The sequence below is a fragment of the Leucopleurus acutus genome (genome assembly GCF_964270905.1).
Source record: "Leucopleurus acutus genome assembly, chromosome: 6".
Lineage (NCBI taxonomy): Eukaryota > Metazoa > Chordata > Mammalia > Artiodactyla > Delphinidae > Leucopleurus > Leucopleurus acutus.
Genome location: NC_139149.1, coordinates 117015422 through 117038514, shown reverse-complemented (window position 1 = coordinate 117038514; position 23093 = coordinate 117015422). Strand labels below are relative to the sequence as shown.

At 54.6% G+C, this 23093-nt stretch overlaps 1 protein-coding gene across 1 annotated transcript in view; it reads left to right on the top strand.

The window, feature by feature from the left end:
- The window catches only part of HDAC4 (histone deacetylase 4), a 243137-nt gene that overhangs the window by 138204 nt on the left and 81840 nt on the right, over positions 1 to 23093 (top strand). The window contains exons 4-5 of the mRNA XM_082841226.1: positions 7665 to 7815; positions 18832 to 18952. Coding sequence (XP_082697352.1) covers positions 7665 to 7815; positions 18832 to 18952 — 272 coding nt within the window. The remainder of the gene's footprint in view (positions 1 to 7664; positions 7816 to 18831; positions 18953 to 23093) is intronic.

Below are 23093 nucleotides of genomic sequence, written 5' to 3'. Positions count from 1 at the left end.
ACCCAGCGGGCTGGCCGATCAGTGACTGCCCTCCCAGAGGAGAGGGGCCAGGGCTGACCCCGCAGTCTGATGCGTTCGTGGAACTTGTTCACGTTCTATTTTGATTCTGTCTGCATTTCTTCTACCAATTATCGTTTTCTTTGCTGTTTTTCTGTTGCAATGCTTGCCTTTTTCTCATCAGTGTATGAGTGTTCTTTATAAACTGGCGTTATTTCAACGTCCATTATATGTTGTCCGTTATCTGCTTGGCCTCGCCTCCTTCACAAAGCAAAGCAGTTTTCTAAACGATGTAAAAAATGCCAGCTCTGTCCCATAATCAGCGCGTGTTTATCTGGCCGAGTCTGTCTCCGGCCCCCTCTGTTCCTCGTACCGGCCCCACCCTGTGTCAGCAGGAGCCTGTGCTCGTGTTTCAGGATCCGGCCGTGCAGGTCTCCACTCCCCACACATTTGTTCTTCATTTTTAATGCCCACGGCTTGTCTCCGGGTGAGCTTTCATTTTTCCAGGTGAGCATCAGAACCCTTTCTCATAACGTCCCCCAGAGTTGCTCTGGAAGCTTAATTGAAGTTGCCGCAAGTTAATAAATCAGCAGGACATGTACTAGTAACTTTCTACTGTTAACTGTCTAATCCAGGAATATGGAATTACCACCTGTGATTTGAAGCTTCTTCTGTCCTTACGAAAAGTCTTGTCTTATTTGCTTCATATAAGGGCTGTAGATTTTATATTTAATTATTCTTGGGTATTTTATGTATTTTCTCCTGTTATGAACAGAATGTTTCTTCATTTTATTCTCTACTTGGTCACTGTCCGTGTAGAGCCCTTGATTTCATTATTATTTGTTAGCCAACCAATGTCTAGAATTTTCTTCTTAGTCCTAAGAAATTTGTGATCGGTTATTTCATGTTCTCTAAGTAGACAGTAATGTCATCTGCAAATTATAATTGTTTCCTCCCTTTTTGTTTCCATGCATTGACTGAAACTTCTGTAACCATGTTGGGATCTTGGAAAGCTATCTGTGACAGCACGTGCGCCAGGGGCCCTGCCCACGCCATGGACTGCGGTTGAGTGGCTGAGGCTGGACCCTGGGTGAGGGCTTGCCCTGGGTGTGAGGCTTGCAGGAGAGCTAGGCAAAGCCGGGCCTCTCCTGCCTGTGCTGGGGTCTCCCTTGGGGTTGCACGGTGGGCACCCTCTCCAGGCCTGTAACCACTTTCCTGTGGTGTGAGATCAGGCAGCCGCACTCCCGGGCAGGTGACTCCCCAAGGACAGAAGGCCTTTCCTGGGTCCTGTGTGGAGAGACCTGGCCTTTTTCTCCTAGGAGAGCTTGTTGGCAGGGTCGGTGCTGGACACAATTTAATCACCACCTGAGCTATTTTAGTTTTCTAGTGCTCAGCAGGGTTCTGATGATTTTCATCGCAGGTGAGCTTGCCCGTTCCCTTTGCCGCCGCAGGCTGCTCTCTCCTGGGGCCCATCAGGTAGGATGCGGGGAGCGTGGAGGAGAACCAGGCTCCGCCTTCGTCCCCAGCGGCCATCCAGGGACCCCGAGGGCCCGGGGACACACACGGGGACCTTGCTCGTCCTCAGTCTCAGGGCTGTGGTCCTCCTGACCCGACGGAGCCAGAGAGAAGTGGCTGCTCGTTTTTTTCCCCTTTTCTTTATGGGAAATACTTAGTTTTTCCCTTACTCATTTTTTTCATTGTGGTAAAATTCATATAACAAAGCTCATCACGTGACCATTTTAAAGTGTACAATTCAGTGACATTTAGCACGTTTACAATATGGTACAGCCGTCACCACTGTCTGGTTCCAAACCATCCTCATCACCCCGTGAAGGACCCCTGCGCCGGGCGGGGTTTTGGACGGGTCCGTCCTGCCGGCACCAGGAGCCCGTGAGTCCACGGGCTGTGAGTGGGCGAGGAGCTGGGGATGCTCCTGGCGTGGATGCCACCCCCGCTGCGGCTCCGAAGCAGCCAGAGTCCAGAGTCGGGGCTGAATCCTGTGACCCTGGCACTGCAGCCTCCCCGTCCGCACTGCACGGCGGGAACCTGTCCTGACACGTCTGTCCCAGGTGCCATCCTGGGAGACGGGGGCTCATCTCCCACAGTTCCTGCTTGTGGACCAGACTGCAGGCCCCGTCCTTCGGGCAGGTCTCCTCAGAATAAATCGCTTCAGATGAAAACTACCGTGTGCACATTACACATTTTAAAGCGTCTTACCGGGTCGCCCTCCAGAAGAGTTCCTGCTCCTTCCAAAGCTGTGTTCAGCCTGGATGTCCCTTTCCCAGGTCTCGCAGGGTATTTCCAGTCTAATGGGCAAAAACTAAAAACGATTTCTACTTGTTTATTTGCATGTCCTGTTTTACTAGTGAGGCTGAATTTTTATACGTGTGTGTGTGTGTGTGTGTGTGTGTAAAGTCTGTCGGTGTGATTTGTGCTGTCTCCATGGACAGGAGAGAGCTCTAAGAGCTATTTAGTTGAGCATGTGACTCTTTTCCTTGAAGGGAAAGGGATAACATTGAAAGGAACCTGGTTTTATGGCCCTGGGAGCCAGGCCATCATGTTTACTCTCTTTATTACCTGTCCCAGGTAGCTGGAGAGATGTTACCTGGGGCCCCGGCTTCCGGGTCACCTGAGGCAACTTTTAATGAGCCTGCAGGACGCACTTAGGTTGCCATAACCCTGGTACCTGGGAAAGCGCGTGGCAGCCAGAAGCCCTGCGTCATCCCTGAGCCCGTCTGTGCCTAATTAACAGGCTTACGGCAGGAATTGCTCATAAACCCGGCACTCTGGGTTTCTAGGAAGTTGTTTACGGGCAGGTGGATGGCCTTGTTTGACCTGCTGCCCCAGGGGGCATTGATGGCCACTCGGGCTGCCACGCTGGGCCCGGCTTTTCCTTTGCCACCAAGCATTCGTGGCACACGAGAGTGCCGTGCTTTGTAAGGCGTCCTGCTCACCTTTGACAGTGTCCTCTGTGCGTAGGCTGCCTGCAGTTGTAGAAGAGAAGGGTCGTTTTGTGTATTTCCAAAGGTGGCAGCTGCAGAAGTTTGTTCTACAAAGAAAACCGTCTCTTGCGTTGGCTTGCGACATGGTTTTTATCTCATTCCTCCTCACTGGCTCTTGCTGATAAATGGACTGGCTTTGATCGGGCCCAGTACCCTCACGGGCTCGCTCAGACCTGCTCTCTGCAGAGAGAAGACGGGGTCAGACACAGCCTGAGTCTTCAGTCAACCCTGAGCCGCCACAGGAAGTGTGTCCCGGTGGTGGTGAGCCCATGGAGGGAAGGAGCCAGGATGCCCTGCAGACGGAGGGGACCCGCCACTGGTCTCAAGGGGATGCAGCTTCCAAGGCACCCCGCCTGGGAGGAAAACGCGTGTCACACGAATGGAGACTGGGTGGTGAGGGCGGAGGAAGGGGAGGCCGGCCAGGCTCTCCCTTGACCACTTTCACCCATCACTTCTCCCCTCCCGCTTCATGCTCCCCTCCCCCCAGCGCGCACGGCGATGTCCAGTCCGCAGCTTCCGCAGAGTCCAGAGTGCCGGGTGTCTGTGATGCCGGCCTTCCTCTTGCTGACCGGCATGTTGATGGCTGGACTTTTTGTCTTTGCGGCATTTGAGTATCCAGATTTGGGTGGGAACGTGAATGACACATCCAGGGGACCTTCTGATAAGGCTGGTGTGCCATGAGGCCAGAGGGAAGAGTGATTCTGAATGTACTGAAGTGAGGGTGCCTCTTCGATCTGAGCCAGGAGTCCAGTGAGATAAAGATGGATATGGGTCCGTTTTGAGGATCCCATAGGGAAGAATAGTTTAGTCGCAAATGGTCCCTAGAAACCGTGGCCAGGTAGCACGTGAGCCTGGAGGTCAGCACCCAGGAGAGGATGCTCTCTATCAGAAGGGACCTCCGAGGGTCGGCGGGTCTGCCCTGCACTCCCCTCAGATCGTGGGCCACGTGATGCCTTAGAAGTTTCTTGACCATCTTTGAAAAACCTACACGGCAAGCCCGTTGGGCCTTTGATGCACAGAACTTTCGGGTTCCAGTCCCAGGTGGACGTGGACTTCACCGTGGCAGCCCCGTGTCCCCACAGCATCCCGGCTCCGCACTGTCCATGCCAGGCTTCTGCAGGGTCGTGCTCTGGGGCGTTTTGGGGAATCAGAGTTGTGGTTTCTAATTGCTCCTTTCATTAACACGCAATGACGGTATCGTTTTTCTGGGAGTTTTGTCTTCCTGTGAACTTTAATCCTTGGGTCTGGGGTGGTTGTTTCTAGTGTCTTTGTAATGACAACTGAGAGACCTCACTTTCCTTCTGGGCTCTGGGTGAAAAGTAAATATCGTGAGACCTTTCTGCCTGCGCCTCCTTTACACGTTAAATGAGCACTGAGCAGCTGAAAGGGAACCCGGGGCTGTACCTAAGGCAACCTGGGGGTGCAGGGAATACCACGGGGGCGAGGTTCTTCCTTCCGAGATCCGTTGTTCAGGACACGGCCTTGGCTTCCTGACCAGGCAGCCCTCTGAGTCGTCCGCCTCTGGAGACTGGCCACGCGGGCGGAATCCCAGAGCGGTGGGCAGTGGCCTGGTGACAGCCGCTAGGGGCCTTTGCCCAGACACAGCCATGGGGCCCCCAGGCAGGATTCTCTGAATCCGTACGGATCAACAAGTACTTCTGGCAGAGGCACCTTCCTCGGTGTGCGACCCTGTTCTGGGAAGAGCAGGTAGCGCAGCTCTGAGTTCTGCCTCCTGGAAGAAAACTAATGATGACAAGGGACCTGGTTTAGCCCCACCTCATTCACTCTTCTTTCCCAGTGGTGTCATTCGGTTTTCCTTTTACAAGAGAAGAAAACATCAGTGTTTTGAAATATATTAGCAAAATATATTAGCCGGGTTTTGGGAAGGTAATTTTGTTTTCCACAGACAGCTCTCAGCAGTGGCACTCAGTGTGCAGGGACGCCACGGGTGGGTGCTGAGCTGGGTGTACCCACTCCTGGCGGCCACGCCCCTGCACGCCCTGCTGCATGACGCAGAGTCTGGGAAACGGCAGAGGAGCAGAGTCACCCGCGGGAGGTGCGAGCTGCTGCGCGGGGTCCGGACACTGGCTCCTCTGGGTGGTCCGCGGCCGCCTCCTTCTCCCTCCCTCCTGCGCGGGTTTTGGGCTTAGCTGCACCCACCTCTCTGCCATTCTGTCCCTGTGGTCCCAGCTGGAAAGGAACCCCCTCCCCTTCGCGGCAGGGCTTGTGGGCAGGGCCGTGGGTCCCCTGCTGCGCGTGTGGGCACAGGTCTGACCAGCCCGCCAGGCTCCGTAGGGGCCCTGCTCTCAGGTCCCTTCCACTGCAGCAGGGCCGGGAGGCCGGCCATGCCGTCTGCGGAGGTGCCCACGTGGGCCAGCGGAGCCGCAAGGAGGTGTCTGCCGCGGTCCCCGGGAGCGGCCACAAGCTGTTTCAGTCGTGCTGTGTCTCACACACGTGTTCCATGACAGGGAGCTCGCTCGTCGGTGAAGCGTTCTCGACGGAGAGTCCCGGGGCCTCTTGGGTGACAGACTGCTGGCTCCCCCCCAGCCCGTCCCTCCACCCAGGGACAGGGAGGGGGTGGGCCCGCCCCGCCCAGCAGCGAGGGGGACACGGGGGGCCCCCTGGAAGGTGCCGTGGATGAGGGCGGCTCCGTTCAGGTGGCCGGGGTGGAGGGTGTGGGCAGCCAGGCTGACCCCACTCAGGTCCTTCCATGGTGGCAAGTGCGTGTGGCCAGAGCCCTGGAGAGCGGGGGCAGGCGGGGGTGGGGAGACAGGCAGAGCGAGGGGCAGGTGCAGGGAGACAGAGGGCGAGCGAGGGGTAGGCAGAGAGGGGGACAGAGACAGACAGCGAGAGAGAGAGAGGGATGGGCAGAGAGGGGGACAGAGACAGACTGAAAGGGAGAGTGAGGGGTAGGCAGAGAGGGGGACAGAGACAGACAGCGAGAGAGAGAGAGAGAGAGAGAGAGAGAGAGAGAGAGAGAGAGGGATGGGCAGAGGGGGGACAGAGACAGACTGAAAGGGGGAGAGAGAGAGGGGGACAGAGACAGACTGAAAGGGAGAGAGAGAGAGAGAGAGAGAGGGATAGGCAGAGAGGGGGACAGAGACAGACTGAAAGGGAGAGAGAGAGAGAGAGAGAGAGAGAGGGATGGGCAGAGGGGGGACAGAGACAGACTGAAAGGGAGAGAGAGGGATGGGCAGAGGGGGGACAGAGACAGACTGAAAGGGAGAGAGAGGGATGGGCAGAGAGGGGGACAGAGACAGACAGCGGGAGAGAGCGAGGGGGCAGACACGGGGATGGGGGAGCCGTGGGGCGGGAGGAGGCAGCACAGACCATCCCCCGGGGGCTTTTGCTGGTCGAGGTTTGAGGAAAACCGGTGTCCGGCGTGTCGGCGTAATTGAGCCTCTTCCCGCAGCCCCGGTCCGCGCTGGCCGGCTCGTTCTTTGTCACCTTTTCCAGTGCGATGAGGGACAGCGGGAATTGATAGCTGGTGAGCTTGAGCCCTTGTCCCCCATTTATTTTGAACCACTTTTTGGTGAATCTCTTGGTCTTTTTGCTCACCTCTTAGGGGCTGCTTCCCATAGCCTTAGTAACTTAGCACGGCCGTCTCTGTGCTGCGAACGCTGCACAGAGGTTTCCTCATTCATCTTTTGCATTTTAATTTTGTTTACAGTATTTATTAGGAAGGTAACTTTTTGTGTTGTTAATTATGTCATTTCTGAAAATACGTGATATCATGTACACACGATGAAACGCACGGGCCTTGAGTGTCTGTCCGCCGCGCTTCGACAGTCCTGAGCATCTGAGCAAATGCTGTCTCTGTCAGGCAGTCCACACCCTACACAGCTCCCTCCTGCCTCATCTTCCTGCCTCACCCAAGAAGCTGCCTTCTTCTGATTTTTATCACCACGTCTTAGGATTTCCTGTTCCAGAACTTCGTGTGAATAGACCCTTTGCATGTTGACTCTTCTCTGGCCCGTATCCCACAGCCCTGTCGACGCCGGACCCGCTCGCTTCGCTTGTCTTGCAGCCCATGCGTGTGTTTTCCCGTATATGCGGTTTATCCTTTTCCATTGCCGGGTGGGATTCTCACGTACAGACACACACTTCTGCCGCTGGGTTCACGTCTGAGGGATGTCTGGGGCGTGTCGGTCTGGGCTGCCGTGCACACAGCTGCCACGCACAGTCCCGTGCAGGGCTTTGCGCAGATGTGTTTCCATGTCTCTTGGGTCAGTCGTGGGCATGGGGTTGCTGGATCTCGCGTGGGTGTGTGTTTAGCCTCGTAAGGATGGGCCAAACAATTTCCCGAAGCTGCCACACCATTTCATACGCTTTTGCGTCGTCCTCCAAAAGGCATTCCCAACGTATGAGGTTGCGCAAATCTTCAGGCGTATTTTCTTCTAGCGATTCGGTCATTTTTATTTTCATTTTTGGCATTTGGCGTGGAGTGGTTAGGAGACATCCCCGAGCAGCCCTGATTCCTGGACAGACTGAACGAGGGGACCTCCTTGGAGATGCGGGCCGTGCGCAGGGCGCGAGGTCCCCACGGCCACAGCGGCGCGGGGACGGGCTGGCCCTCTGCCGACCTTCTCGCGTGTGTGTCTGTCTCGTCGTCTTGCTTCGGGGCGAGGCTCTGACCGTCTCTGTCTCCTCCCTCCCTGCCCGCAGCAACAGCAGGAGCTGCTGGCCGTGAAGCACCAGCAGGAGCTGCTGGAGCATCAGCGGAAGCTGGAGAGACACCGCCAAGAGCAGGAGCTGGCGAAGCAGCAGCGGGAGCAGAAGCTGCAGCAGCTCAAGCACAAGGAGAAAGGCAAAGAGAGTGAGTGCGCGGCGGAGCCGGCGGGTTGGCGGCGTGGGCGCCCTCGCCAGGCGGCTCTCCCCGCGGCCCCACGGCCCAGGCCCCAGAAGCGGAGCCGGGGCAGGAGCCGCCTGGCTGGTGTCCCTCCCGGGGCTGTGCTTCCGGGCGCCCCAGCCTCAGGGCTGGTCCGCAGCTCTGTCTTCACTTGGGAGCTGCAGGGGGCATTCAGCCCCACTTTGGGTTTGACTTAAGCATTTGCAGGAGTGTTTGCAGACTCCTTGTGGGCTGAAAACATACTAAGAACCAGAAAGCACCCCAGATGCATAGAGAGCCTCACCCGTGTTCAGCCTTAACTCCTTCAAAGCTGTTTTGTCTTGAGGGCGTCAGTGAGCACCCAACACCAGGTGGCAGCTGCTAGGACGCCCCTGGGCTGAGAGGAGACGCGATGACCCACCTCTCAGGTGGCACATTTGCCCTTTGACCCCAGTTTTTGCTTTCCATTGCGGCCGTGCTTGTGCGAAGACCAGCCTGGTCTGTTATCCTCCAGGAGACACCCAACTGGATTAGCCAGGGGACTCCTCTGGGTGCCGTTTCCCCTTTGAAAATTAGACGGAATTCCCCATGTCAGCGCTGGGCAGAGCGCCTGGGGCTCGCACGAAAGATGTACGCGGTTCGGCATTCCACCCGCAGGATGCCGTGTCCCTCCCAGGTTGTGGCTGAACAAACACTCCCTCGTGTGTATTTGGGCCCCTTTGTTTTGGTAGTTTGTCGTTTGCAGCGATACCCCCAGGACCTAAGGGGGGCGAGTGAACCCACTCTCACATCCCCAGGCTCTGGTCCTTTCTGCCCAAGACCTCAGAGCTCAGGTGAACGCACTGGCCCCCTGTTAATCCCGCGTGTCAGTAAGTCACGACGTGCATTTCTCTCCTGTGTCGGGATTTGATGTCGTGACTGTGTGGTGATTTACTCTGCCTGTGCCCGTGAGTAAAACTAGAAGTCTTTAGGCACTTGACCAGTACATATGTATTTATTTTTGGCTGTGTTGGGTCTTCGTTTCTGCGCGAGGGCTTTCTCCAGTTGCGGCGAGCGGGGGCCACTCTTCATCGCGGTGCGCGGGCCTCTCACTGTCGCGGCCTCTACCATCGCAGAGCACGGGCTCCAGACACGCAGGCTCAGTAGTTGTGGCGCACAGGCTTAGTTGCTCCATGGCGTGTGGGATCTTCCCAGACCAAGGCTCGAACCCGTGTCCCCTGCATTGGCAGGCAGATTCTTAACCGCTGTACCACCAGGGAAGCCCCCTACCAGTACATATTAACCTCAAAAAACCTCAAAAATTCTTTATTCTCAACTACTGAAAATGGTTAGCCCTGCAATCAAATCCCGCTAGCCTTCTAAGTCTGATTCTCTGGGAATTCCTCCTCCATTGCCGGACCCCCAGGTTGGGAAGCCTGACGTGGGGCTCAGAACCTTCTCTCCCGTGGGTGGGCTTCTGTGGTATAAGTGTTCTCCAGTCTGTGAGTCACCCACCCAGTGGTTATGGGATTTATTTTGCTGTGATTGCGCCCCTCCTGCCGTCTCACTGCACCTTCTCCTTTGTCTTCGGATGTGGGGCATCCTTTCTGGTGAGTTCCAGTGTCTTCCTGTCGTTGATTGTTCAGCAGTTAGTTGTGACTCCAGTGCTCTCGCAAGAGGTAGTGAGCACACATCCTTCTACTCCACCATCTTGAACCCAGTATTTGTACGTTCTTAGTTGTTTTTATACATAAAATTAACAGCTTTGCCAACAGTTACTACAGCTTTTCACTCTTGAAATAAATACACTTTAAATGTATTTTCACTTTAACTGTCTGATAAAGTTTCAATTTAGAAAGCAGGTCAAGAGAGTTTTTATTCCACGTGGAATCTAATTTTTCTATTAGTATTTGAAAGTAATTACTAAATCTGAATGGTACATCTCATTGGATCACAACAATTTGGTGAGATGGTGATGTACAGGCTCAGTGATGGCCCACAGTCGAGATTCCAGAAACGAGGACAGAAAGGCATCGGGAGAAGCGGAATTGCAGGTTTGGGTTGGCTGCTTGCACCGTGGTCTGTGGGCCACCTTGCGGCCCCGCAGCGGGCTGATGTGCCAGGTGGGGTCCATCACACTCACGGCTCTCACTCCCTGGCCTGCTGGCTCCCATGGCATCTGCCTGCCGCCTACCCAGCTGGTCCACACAGCCAAGCTGGTCTCACCACCACTTGCTTTGCGCTGAGGGTGCGGCCAGGGTGCTGACCACACCTGAGCCTGTAGCACACGGTGTCAGGAACCAGCCCCCCAGTCGTGATGCACTGATCTGGAGCAGAGGACAGGTGCCTGTGCTCTCATTTCTAAAACTCCTGGGACGACTCTAAGGTGCAATGGAGGCTGAGAACCAGGGTCGGGGTCCAGGTCCTCTCTCCGGGTTAGGGGCCTGAGCGTCTTGGCGGCTCAGTAGTCTCCCTCCGTGGCTTCCATAGAAGCTGCCCTGTGGACGACAGCACCCCGGTCCTCACAGGTGCCCTTGGGAGGGGCTCTGCTGCGGGCAGGATGGTGCGTGGGGTCCAGAGCTAAGGCGCACCTGCTGAGCCTCGCGCACCTGGCCCTGACGTGGCCCCGACGCCTGTTCCTTGCCCTCCCCTCAGTGTGCCTCGTCCACGTGCTTTTCTTTGGAGCGAGGGAATGGTGGTTTACAGAGGATGGAGGGTTTAGATTGCTAGGATCGGCGAGTTGCTGTGCGCCCGGCGTGCCGGCAAACCCCAGTTCACCAGCTTGGCTACAGTAACTCCTCCTAGTTGGCCAGAAAGTTCCAGTAAAAATAACGTCTTCAGCCTCACAAAATATGAAAAGATTTGACTTCAGAAAACACGTTTAAAGTAAAAAACGACTTCTGCTGCCTGCTGAGCAGGCCCTTGACGGGGCGAAGGAATGTTCTCTGCTCCCCTCCAAGCTGGTCCCAGTGGCAGCCCTGGCGGTTTTCAGCTTGTGGGTTTGGGTGGTCGGGTTTTATTATTAATAACGGACTGTGTACAGTTGGGTCCTTGGCATGCTTGCGTCAGCTTTGCAGCCCTCAGAGTGTGGCCTTGAGAGAAGGCAGGCCTGGCAGGCCGCGCGCTGGACGCCGCTTGGGCTCCTGAGCGCGTGGGGCCTCACCGATGAACGAGAGTCTTGTTTGTGCAGCTTACGGAGCGTGGGGCGGGGAGCGCGCGCGTGGCGTTCAGCATCTCCACTTCGTAAGCATTTGAAAAGGCAGTGCAGAGCTTCCGTTGTTTAGTTTCTTGGGTTTTTTTTAAAATGAATTTCTTTTTGAATATTTAATCAAAAGTTTTGTTACACTTAACATTTACTGTACTTTTAAGTAATCCTGCAGCTTTCTTGTACTTTTTTTTTTTTTTTGCCGTACGCGGGCCTCTCACTGTTGTGGCCTCTCCCATTGCGGAGCACAGGCTCCGGACGTGCAGGCTCAGCAGCCATGGCTCACGGGCCCAGCCGCTCCGCGGCACGTGGGATCTTCCCGGACCGGGGCACGAACCCGCGTCCCCCGCATCGGCAGGCAGACTCTCAGCCACTGCGCCACCGGGGAAGCCCCTTCTTGTACTTATTGATACCAGTGAATGCTGTTGATTTGGTAGAACAGTGACTTCTTAGAGTTTATGGCAATTTTCATCTTGTTCAGCACGAACACTCATCTTCAATCAGTTTTATTTAAATTAACCGTGTTTAAGACTCCATGATACACTGTCTTTAAATCATATCGAAAGGAAAAATCCAACGGAAGACAAGTCTTCACCCTCTGGGCAGTTTGGAACTAATACAGCTACGTGTTTTTCACTGTTAGTTACAGGTACAGCCTGTTGGGGAAGAAGGTGCCACTGCTTGAGGGAAGTCGTTCACTTTATCTAAAACATGGCTCAAAAGGGTGGAGATAAAAGATGGAACACCGGACCCCAAGAGAAGTTCTTTGCCCCGTTTGCTGGGGAAGTCGCGCGTTCCTCAGAGGCGCAAACCTGGCAGACGTGTCCCCACTCGGGTGTGGTGTCACATGCTGCAGGGCCTCCGGGGCCGCTGAGCCCCTGGGTCTCTGTCCCCAGCAGGTGGGCCCCGCCCAGATACCCTTCCCTTCCTGGGCTCCCTCCAGGGCTCGTCCTCTGGTCGCTCCCGGGGCTTTTATTTACCTCCAGCCCCGCTGGCTGGTTCAGTGCGGGCACACAGTGCGTTCTCTGTAAAGCCTGTCAAATGAATAAATGATCATCGACAGGAATTGATTTTTTTAAGTAAAGATGGAAACATTTGGTATTTATTCATCTACTGAAGGTGTTTTGTAGATGCTGGAAGTTTCATTTAAAGTGAAGAAGTCTTTTGAGAGGCGGGTGTATAACTAGAATGACGAGGATGAAAATCAGCGTCTTCCGTTGGGAATTCTCTCCCTGTCAAGGAACCTTCCGGGTCATTTTATGGGGAAGGAAGTCAGGGTTTGGGGACGTGGGTTTGTTTTCTTCTGACTCCATAAGAGCCTGGCAAGGTGCACTCACCCACCCTAGAGCTGGCTGAGGGCCACGTGTGTCCGTGACCGCCCGGGGACCCCTCAGGCACACCTCCTCCTGTGAGGGCCCTGCAGGCGGCCCAGGGGACAAGGGTACTGTCCACCTCCCAGCCCAGCAGGTGCCTTGGAGGTACCTCAGCCCCCGCCAGGGATGGGCCAGCGTCCCCCCGGACAGGGCAGCTGCCGTTGCCCGTCTCTGCACTTATCGTGCACGTGCCCTCCCTGCTGGAACTGGGCGTCTGTCCTTGTCCCTTCTTGGAGCTCAGGAGCCCATGGTGTGAGCCTGGGGTGTGGCCAGAGCAGGGAGAGTGAGCTCTTCCTCAACGTGGCTCGCTCTGCAGGGCAGGGTGCATCCACGTCAAGGGGGCTTTCTGAGCAGGTCGGGCCAGCTGACCCCCAGCCTGCTGGCTCCTGCCCCCCGAGAACCCTGCTTTGCATCATTTACTCCTTCCGGTCCTTTCAGAAGGACCTGAGGGTCAGCTCCTCGGACGGGCCCTCTGGGTCGTGTTGACCTCGTTGACCTTGCCCCGTCCCCGCACTGCCAGCGCACTGGAGCCAGACACCAAGCCCCTCATCTGGCTCCCGTTTCTTTCCTGGCGGGGTTGAACCTACCTTGCCCACTCCCTGCTGTAAAGGGCCCCCTGTGCGCCCCGTTCCCTGCCTCCCGCACCACCCCCTCCATTCCCTGGTTGGGGGTCACTTTGTGTTGTGACACGGTCCACACTTTGTGTATTTTGTCAGGTGTCCGCCTGGGGCTGAGAGGCTGTCAGGAATGCCGGGGGCTGCGTGTCAGGCACGTTATACACAGATTTCAGTGTTTCCATGAGTGTGATTTTTCAGACGAGACAGACAGGCTGAAAGTGTTCAGGACGGTCCAAGTCCAGCCCTGGCTGCATTTGGAGGGAACCCAGGGGCCTTGCTCAGAAGCGGAGGTGCGAGTTTATACCTCCAGTCACTTGCCACCGCCTGCTCTGGTCACCACTCCCGTGGCCCTTCGTGCTGGGTGTCGCTGGGTCTGGGCTGCTCTGCCTACTGGCTGGTGCACCCGCACGCAAACGTCACACAGCACATGGAGCTCGGGCAAGCCTCCCTGCTCAAGAGATGCTGAGTTGTCTCCTTGGACGCCGAGAAGGCCCGAGACAAAAGCCCGTGTGTCCCGACGGACCCTCCCAGATGCGCTCGGGACTCGGTTTAGGGCACTTTCCTGGTGCTGCCCTGGCTGGCCTAGCTCAGGTCCCTCTGCAGCGTGGAGGACCCTGTTCCCAAGGGGTTTGTTCTGCCTGACCCTGAAGTCCCTCATGAAACGGCCACAGTGGGATGCTGCCTTTAATGCAGGCCTATTTATAGACAGACAGAGATTCAACTTGCGAATGATAACAGTTATATTTGGAAGGGGATAAAGGTGACGAGAAAGATATTTCTCTAATGATGTTAACAATATATGAGCAATTTCTCAAAATATCTGTACAGTCTTATACACCAAAATTCATTTCATACATCAGAGTGAAATGTGAAAGAAAAATAATAGAAAACCACTAAATGAATGAAAATCCAACACCAGAAAAACAAGGATAAAATGAAACTGATTGTTTCCCAAACCAGTGAAAAGATCAAATTCAAAGCTTCCAGGAAATGGAAAAAAATCACAATGGATAAACTAGAATAGATGCTGTAAAAACAAGCACTGGAACATCTGAATTAGGAAAAACTTAAGTCTTTTCCTTCCAGTGCTGGGAAAACGCAGCTCTCTCGTCTCGTGTTTCTCCTTTAGCCTTACGTAGACACCACGCTCCCACAGAGCACTTCACTCCTGACACTTCTGGTCACCAGACATGCGTAGGATTTCCCCATAACAGGCAATTCTCTGCAACACCGGGTGGTGTCCTACAGTTTCACTCAATTCTGACACTATCTCCCCAGAGCAAGCATCAGATCTCGCAGGTTCAGGACTCAGTCCCATAGGAAGATGAACAGCCAGATAGAGATACCGAGGGTGAGGTCTGGGAGGGTCCCAAGCACAGGAGACTCTGTCTCCGTGGGGTCGGGGTCCCCCTCCCAGTGCAGATGTGCTCACCAACCCGGAAGCTCTCTGAACTGCGTACAGTTGGGGTGTTGTGGAGGCTTCCTCACGTGGGTGTGATCAATTACTAGCTCCGCTTACAGCCCCTCTCCCCACTCTGGAGCGTGAGGGTGGAGCTGAGAATGCCAAGCTTCTCGTCAAGCCTTGGTGTTCCTGGTGGCCATCCCCCACCCAGGAGCCCCATGAGAACAAGAGCTGCTTCTCATGCTCTGATCCCTTAGGGAATTGCAAGCGTTTTAGGAACTTTGTGCCTGGACCAGGGCAGAGACCACTGTTTTCTGTTATCTCACAGCTTCAGAATATAATCCACATTTTAAAGGGAAGTGAGAGACCAGGACAGACCTTGCATGTGCAAGCAGAACGCAGAGCCGAGAGCCGGGACGCTGGCGAGACCAAGCATCCGAACAACCTCACTGGCGCTGTCCACCCTCAGCGCACCCCCCCGGGCCACGTGGCGCTTGTAGCATTCGTGTGAGGCTTAAATGTGCCGCGCCAGCATGTGGCAGCTGCCAGTAAATGTATTACTGAAGAAAAGCCACACGCACTAAAGGCTGCACATTTAAGTGTACACACAGACCCACAGCAGCACCACACACACGACAGGAAGACTCTGAAAGAGAAGCGAGCCAAGGACGTAAAGGTGCATCACTGGAGAGGAGAACCAATGTACGTCCCCGGGGTCGTCAGGGCCTGGCAGAGGGAACCAGGCGGTCTTCTCATTTGCAGCAAGTAGTACTCCCGAGTACCGATAGACACGGGTCAGGTGGTACTCCCGAGTACTGATAGAGACATGGGTCAGGTGGTACTCCCGAGTACTGATAGAGACATGGGTGAGGTGGTACTCCCGAGTACTGATAGAGACATGGGTCAGGTGGTACTCCCGAGTACTGATAGAGACATGGGTCAGGTGGTACTCCCGAGTACTGATAGAGACATGGGTCAGGTGGTACTCCCGAGTACTGATAGAGACATGGGTCAGGTGGTACTCCTGAGTACTGATAGAGACACAGGGTCAGGTGGTACTCCCAAGTATTATCAGAGATAGAGACATGGGTCAGGTGGTACTCCCGAGTACTGATAGAGACATGGGTCAGGTGGTACTCCCGAGTACTGATAGAGACATGGGTCAGGTGGTACTCCTGAGTACTGATAGAGACACAGGGTCAGGTGGTACTCCTGAGTACTGATAGACAAGGGTCAGGTGGTACTCCCAAGTATTATCAGAGATAGAGACATGGGTCAGGTGGTACTCCCGAGTACTGATAGAGACACAGGGTCAGGTGGTACTCCCGAGTACTGATAGAGACACAGGGTCAGGTGGTACTCCCGAGTACTGATAGAGACATGGGTCAGGTGGTACTCCTGAGTACTGATAGAGACACAGGGTCAGGTGGTACTCCCGAGTACTGATAGAGACACAGGGTCAGGTGGTACTCCCGAGTACTGATAGAGACACGGGTCAGGTGCTACTCCCAAGTACTGATAGAGACACGGGTCAGGTGGTACTCCCGAGTACTGATAGAGACACAGGGTCAGGTGGTACTCCTGAGTACTGATAGAGACACAGGGTCAGGTGGTACTCCCGAGTACTGATAGAGACACAGGGTCAGGTGGTACTCCCGAGTACTGATAGAGACACAGGGTCAGGTGGTACTCCCGAGTACTGATAGAGACACAGGGTCAGGTGGTACTCCTGAGTACTGATAGAGACACAGGGTCAGGTGGTACTCCTGAGTACTGATAGAGACACAGGGTCAGGTGGTACTCCTGAGTACTGATAGACAAGGGTCAGGTGGTACTCCCAAGTATTATCAGAGATAGAGACATGGGTCAGGTGGTACTCCCGAGTACTGATAGAGACACAGGGTCAGGTGGTACTCCTGAGTACTGATAGAGACACAGGGTCAGGTGGTACTCCTGAGTACTGATAGAGACACAGGGTCAGGTGGTACTCCTGAGTACTGATAGACAAGGGTCAGGTGGTACTCCCAAGTATTATCAGAGATAGAGACATGGGTCAGGTGGTACTCCCGAGTACTGATAGAGACACAGGGTCAGGTGGTACTCCCGAGTACTGATAGAGACATGGGTCAGGTGGTACTCCCGAGTACTGATAGAGACATGGGTCAGGTGGTACTCCTGAGTACTGATAGAGACACAGGGTCAGGTGGTACTCCCGAGTACTGATAGAGACATGGGTCAGGTGGTACTCCTGAGTACTGATAGAGACACAGGGTCAGGTGGTACTCCTGAGTACTGATAGACAAGGGTCAGGTGGTACTCCCAAGTATTATCAGAGATAGAGACATGGGTCAGGTGGTACTCCCGAGTACTGATAGAGACACAGGGTCAGGTGGTACTCCCGAGTACTGATAGAGACACGGGTCAGGTGGTACTCCCGAGTACTGATAGAGACACAGGGTCAGGTGGTACTCCCGAGTACTGATAGAGACATGGGTCAGGTGGTACTCCCGAGTACTGATAGAGACATGGGTCAGGTGGTACTCCTGAGTACTGATAGAGACACAGGGTCAGGTGGTACTCCCGAGTACTGATAGAGACATGGGTCAGGTGGTACTCCTGAGTACTGATAGAGACACAGGGTCAGGTGGTACTCCTGAGTACTGATAGAGACACAGGGTCAGGTGGTACTCCTGAGTACTGATAGACAAGGGTCAGGTGGTACTCCCAAGTATTATCAGAGATAGACATGGGTCAGGTGGTACTCCCGAGTACTGATAGAGACACAGGGTCAGGTGGTACTCCCGAGTACTGATAGAGACACGGGTCAGGTGGTACTCCCGAGTACTGATAGAGACATGGGTCAGGTGGTACTCCCGAGTACTGATAGAGACACAGGGTCAGGTGGTACTCCTGAGTACTGATAGAGACACAGGGTCAGGTGGTACTCCTGAGTACTGATAGAGACACAGGGTCAGGTGGTACTCCTGAGAACTGATAGACAAGGGTCAGGTGGTACTCCCGAGTACTGATAGAGACACAGGGTCAGGTGGTACTCCCGAGTACTGATAGAGACACGGGTCAGGTGGTACTCCCGAGTACTGATAGAGACACAGGGTCAGGTGGTACTCCTGAGTACTGATAGAGACACAGGGTCAGGTGGTACTCCCGAGTACTGATAGAGACACAGGGTCAGGTGGTACTCCCGAGTACTGATAGAGACACAGGGTCAGGTGGTACTCCTGAGTACTGATAGAGACACAGGGTCAGGTGGTACTCCCGAGTACTGATAGAGACACAGGGTCAGGTGGTACTCCTGAGTACTGATAGAGACACAGGGTACCTGGTCTGTGGCCAGTGGGGTTGCACTTGGTGGTCATGTATAGAGGCATTTTGGAAAACAACTTAGAAGGTGCTTCAGGGGCTGTTAATATCGTTTTGTTGGATGCAGGCATTTTGCTCATCTCTTCAGAGGACAGAATCCTAAGCGTGGGGGATGACATTTACTTACAAACGTTGACACGACGTGGTTTCTAACAAGAACAACAAAAGGAAGCGTCTACAAGTGCCTCCCGCTTGGGAAAGGGTTTTGTAAACTCTGCATCGCTCACCTCCTGAAGCGTTTTCCCGCCATTACAAATGCTGTGTGAATTCTGTGTGACCACAGGGAAAGCACTCACCGCCGTCTCTAATGGAAGGATGGGTCCGAAGTGCCCTGGAGTCTGATTGCAGCTCTGAGGAAAACACGTGAGGTGCCGGCAGACCTTGAGTCAGCGTGGTGGGCTTGGACTTTAGTTGTGTGTGTCTGTTTCTCAAATTGGCCAGTTTTCTCTAACGGGGCTGTGAACAACCGCTACGACCACCAGAAAAAAAACACAGAACCCAAGATTTCAGCTTTAGTCCGACTTGGTGAAATACGGTTTGTCTCAGTAGGTGGCTGTAGGCTGGAAAGAGCAGGAACATCCCCTGACAGGGCTGGAAAGGGCCCCAGCTGCCCCGCCCCTGCCCTCTGCCCAGGTCCCGGGAGGCACGCCTCACCCCTGTCACACGGGTCGCAGGCACCTTTTCTCTGAGGCTCTGTTCCTTCTTGCTGCAGCGAGAAAGAAACCACCCCGCTGCTCTGCCTAATTCAGGACCTCCTTCTATGTAAGAGGATTAGAACTCCCTTCAGCAGTGGGTTCCTGTTAGGTTACAATAGGATTTTGTGCTGCATTTTAAATAGGGTGCAATTACGTAAAATACTCTGGGAAGAAGCTCTCTTCCTTCAAGCCCTCCTGTCCGTCTCTTCTCCTTGAGATGCTCTCTGGCGTCGGCAGCGTCCTGAATGGGAATCCCACCCTCTCCATCCCTGTCCTGCCTTTCCTGGCACGTGGTTCAGGGTCCCCTGGGGCAGAGCCGCGAATCACCTGCCTCTGCTTTCTCCCGCGCCAGGTGCTGTGGCCAGCACAGAAGTGAAGATGAAGCTACAGGAGTTTGTCCTCAATAAGAAGAAGGCGCTGGCCCACCGGAACCTGAACCACTGCATGTCCAGTGACCCTCGCTACTGGTATGGGTAAGTGGGGGGGCCGGGTCTCCCCTGCGCCCGGGTGCACGGGGTCTGGGGGTAGACCGGAGTGGTGCTCAGTTCTTCACCCTGGAGGGCGTGGAATTAGAAACTCCGTGAGCCAGCAGCACATGTGGTCAGACCAGCGTCGTCCAGGTGCGGAGGGGGCCTGTCTTTAAACAAACCTTAAAGAGACGTTCGTGGGGCCAGTGCCTAACCATTATTCTTGGCTTCTCACGCAGTTCTTTGGCCACAGAAAGAACCTCTTAAAAAGGAACTCTGGTCTAAATCGTCCGTAGGCACCTCCCAAATTTCTACCCGGTGTGTTATTGATTCCCAGGCAAGTCAAAAGCACCTGTGGTCTTTTCATTGTTTTTATACTAAGAACCCTCTCCCAGAGCCCGCTTAATGGACAGAGACCACCAAGTGCCTTGTTCGTGCTCAGAACTGAAAGCCAAAGAGGTCTTTCACTTTGTGGCGAGGATGCGCGTGTGCCGGGGCCCTTTCCTCTGGGCCTGTGCGCGGCTCAGCAGGGCTGGCAGTCGACACATGCCGAGTTGGAAGCGAGTGACAAAGTTATGTGGCTTTAAACCATGGTCAAAGGTGCCTCAGATTTTCGCTTTGACTATACTTTTCTACAACTTTTCAAGGGCTTTTTTCTGTTCTAGAAGAAACCTCACAGGGCAGTTTTCATAAATGAAAATGTGATCATCGTTAATTCATTGGGGGGGAAATGTAGCTCTTCTGGAGCCCCCAGACGGGCAGCAGTTCTGCTAAAACGCCGCCAGATCCCACTGGAATGAACCCGTTTGTTTCAGTAGATGACGCTGGTCATCGTGGTATAACATGAAGGGCATTTCTGTTCCGAGGCCATCTCTGCTCTGAGTGTCTGCAGCCCCTCAGGCCGCGCTCATACGAGCAGGCTGTCTGCCGTTCAGCCAGCGGCATACCTCGCCCAGAGCAGAGACGGCAGCGGTGGTCCCCGAAAAGCCATACACAGCAGCCGTGTGCCCCGGAGCGGTGGAGAGTTCTGGGGCAGCACACCTGGGGACCCCACGATGTGGTGGCGCCGATCCATGGTCTCCCCCGCTAGTGGCAGCCCCCTGGGTGTTGCAGTGGGAAAGCTCCGTTTCCCCCTTTGGGGCAGGTTGCTGGGCAGACGCCCTGCAGTGCAGTGGGTTAGGTAGGGTGGGCAGGCGGGCGAGGACGTGGGCACCGCCCAGGAGTAGCCGGTAGGGCAGGGGTGAGGAGGTGCTCCTAGATCCTCCATGGGGGAGGGGATGGGATCCAAGGGTCGGATGCCAGGAGCCGTTTCAGGAGAGGGTCTATCCCCAGCTGGGGGGCTTCGGGAGCAGCAGTAAGAGCGCTGTGGGCCCAAAGGAGGTTGGGTGGTGAGAGCAGAGGTCATGGTTGACCACACTGGGGTCCTCTGACAGTGGCCACAGTGACGTGAAGAGATCGGGGCGGCCAGTGCCAGGACACCTCGCGAGTGGTGGGGTGTGAGGTGTTCAGGCTGGCAGGAATAGAGGCCCAGGACACCCCGTGAGTGGTGGGGTGTGAGGTGTTCAGGCTGGCAAGAGTAGAGGCCTTGATGATGTGCTTGTACATGACGGGGAGGACGGAGCCCGCAGGATGGGAAAGTGCTGGCGGCTGCCGGGGAGGGGTGGTCTCCGCAGAGCTGCACGTGCCAGGAGGTTGGAAGGGAGAAAGGGCTTTGGGGAGGAGGGGTCAGCAAGGAGCACCTGGGAGCCAAGAAGGGGCAGGTGGGGGCATGCAGGGTGGCTGGGCCTGGGGGCAGGGTGCCAGAAGGGGCTGACACGCCGCTCCCTGGTGAGCAGGGCGGCTGAGACCTGGCGGAGGCTTGCTTGCCCGGGTCCAGCGTTTCGTGGGGAGCTCCCTCTTCCCCGGGGGACTGGGCCGTGCAGGCTGCAGTGGGGAAGGACTTGTCTCAGCAGAGTCAGCCGGGGATGGGTTTGTTTGCATTGGGTTTGGCACCTTTCTCGTTTTGTCACCCAAAACCAAACCAGATCATGGACCACATTCACTTGCTGCATGAAGGCAAAACTCTGCTGGAAAACAAATCCAGCAAAGAACCAGTCTTGGTAGGGGAAGAGCCGCACCTTGACCCTGGCTTCGTGCCACACACGACAGTCAGCTTAAGTGTCATGGACCTGACGTAAAAGCTAAGTTGTTAAAACTTCCAGAAGGAAACATAGGAAAACGTTTTCATGACCTTGGGGAAGAGGTAGGCAAAGACTTCTTAAAACACTAAAATCTTCAAGCATAAACCAAAAAACATAAACTTAATCAAAATGTAAAACTTTCACTCTTTGAAAGCCACCCTTAAGAAAATAAAAAGGCAGGGCGCAGGCAGGAAGAAAATATTCGCCATGCATGTATCTGACAGAGCACTTGATCCAAAACATATAAAGAGCTTCTACAAGTCAATAACAAAAAAACAGGCAACCTCCTGAAAAAGTATGGGCAAAAGACGTGACCCGATACCTCACAAAATAAAGATGCAAATGGTCAGTAAGCACATGAAAAGATGGTGAGTCGTCCGGGAAATGCAGCGCGCAGCAAGATGCCCCCTCACACCCAGTGGGTTTGAAATTGAACAAACCCAGTGTTGGCCAAAGCGTGGAGGCCCTGGACCCCTACACGTGGCCAGTGGGGATTGAAGTGGCACAGCCACCGTGGCAGTTTCCTATGAAGGTAAACATACTCCCACCCCATGACCTGGCCATGCTCCTAGGTGTTTCTCCAAGAGAAGTAAAGTCTTCCATCCGGGCAAAGACTTGTGTCCCCATGGTCATAGCAGCTTTATTCATTATTGCCAGAGAACGGAAGCAGCTGAGTGCCCACCAGCAGGTGAGTGGTGAAACACAGGGGCACCCGCTCCCTGGTCTGCTGCTCAGCGAGGCCCAGGGCTGCCCGCCAACACCTAGAAACGTTAAGCTTGGTCGAAGACGCAGAGTCTGTGCGTTGCGATGCCTTTGCCAGCAGTTCTAGGGTCAGCACAGCTGAGCTGTAGTGACAGGAAGCCAGGCGGCAGGAGCTGGGGGTGGAGATCCCTTGCCAGAGGACAGTGGGCCTTCTGTGAAGGCGGCGCTGCTCTGTATGGTTACTGGGTGCTGGTTCCATGGTGTACACGTGTGAAAACCCCCAGCTTTAAGCTCATCGTATGAGACTGTGGTGGCTGTCCGTGTGGCAGCCACCAGCCACGTGGACTCCAGGGCGTTGAAGCGAGCTGTTCAGATTGAGACAAGCTGTGAATGTCAGACACGCCGAATCTCAGAGCCTCGTGGGAAAAAAGAACAAGGACTATTTCATTAATACTTTTTAGATTGATTACATGTTGAAATGATAGGATTGGGGATAAATTGGGTTAGGGAGAACACGGAAGTTGATTTCACTGCTTCCTTTTTGCTCGTGTGCACATGTCTATGAGAGAATTTTAAACTGCACGTGTAGCCGGTGTTACTTCCTTTGGACAGTGCTGGTGTGAGTGATTACAAGTTGTATTTATTTTAAATCACCTGCATAAATCTGAGGTAATAGGAAAGGCCAATGGTTGATAGAATTGAAATGGCCGAACTTGTGTTTAGCTTTATTCTGTATTACAATCAGAGGAACGTTTAGAAAGAAAACAAGGCATATTTGTTTTTCCATCTTCATCAGGAAGGATTGTCTTTAAGACAAGGTGCCCCTCCCATCAGCCAGGGTCACAGCAGAGACACACCCTGCCAGTGCTTCCTCCCCTGGCGGGAATGAAGGCTTGAAAACCTGGAAGACGATTCTGGTTGGGGCTGAGTTAGACACAAGAGCGGCAATTCAGGTTCTGCCCCCGGGGTACAAGGGTGGGGTGTGTGTGCGTGTGTGTGTGTGTGTGTGTGTGTGTGTGTGTGTGTAAGTGTGCATGCAGCCAGGGACAGGACTTGCCGTTGGCTCACACGTCCAGACTCTTGCTTGCTGGGGGCAGGTGTGAGCTCTGGGCTGTGTGATGAGGGACGGGTGCCCCCCCCACCCCCGAGGGCAGGTGGCCTGTGTTTTCCTTGGGAGGCCTGAGCGCGGGGCATCTAGTGATGAGTTGGTTTCCCTCGGTTTTGCGCGGTTTGGGGAAGCCAGGCTGCTGTGCGTGACATGCGTC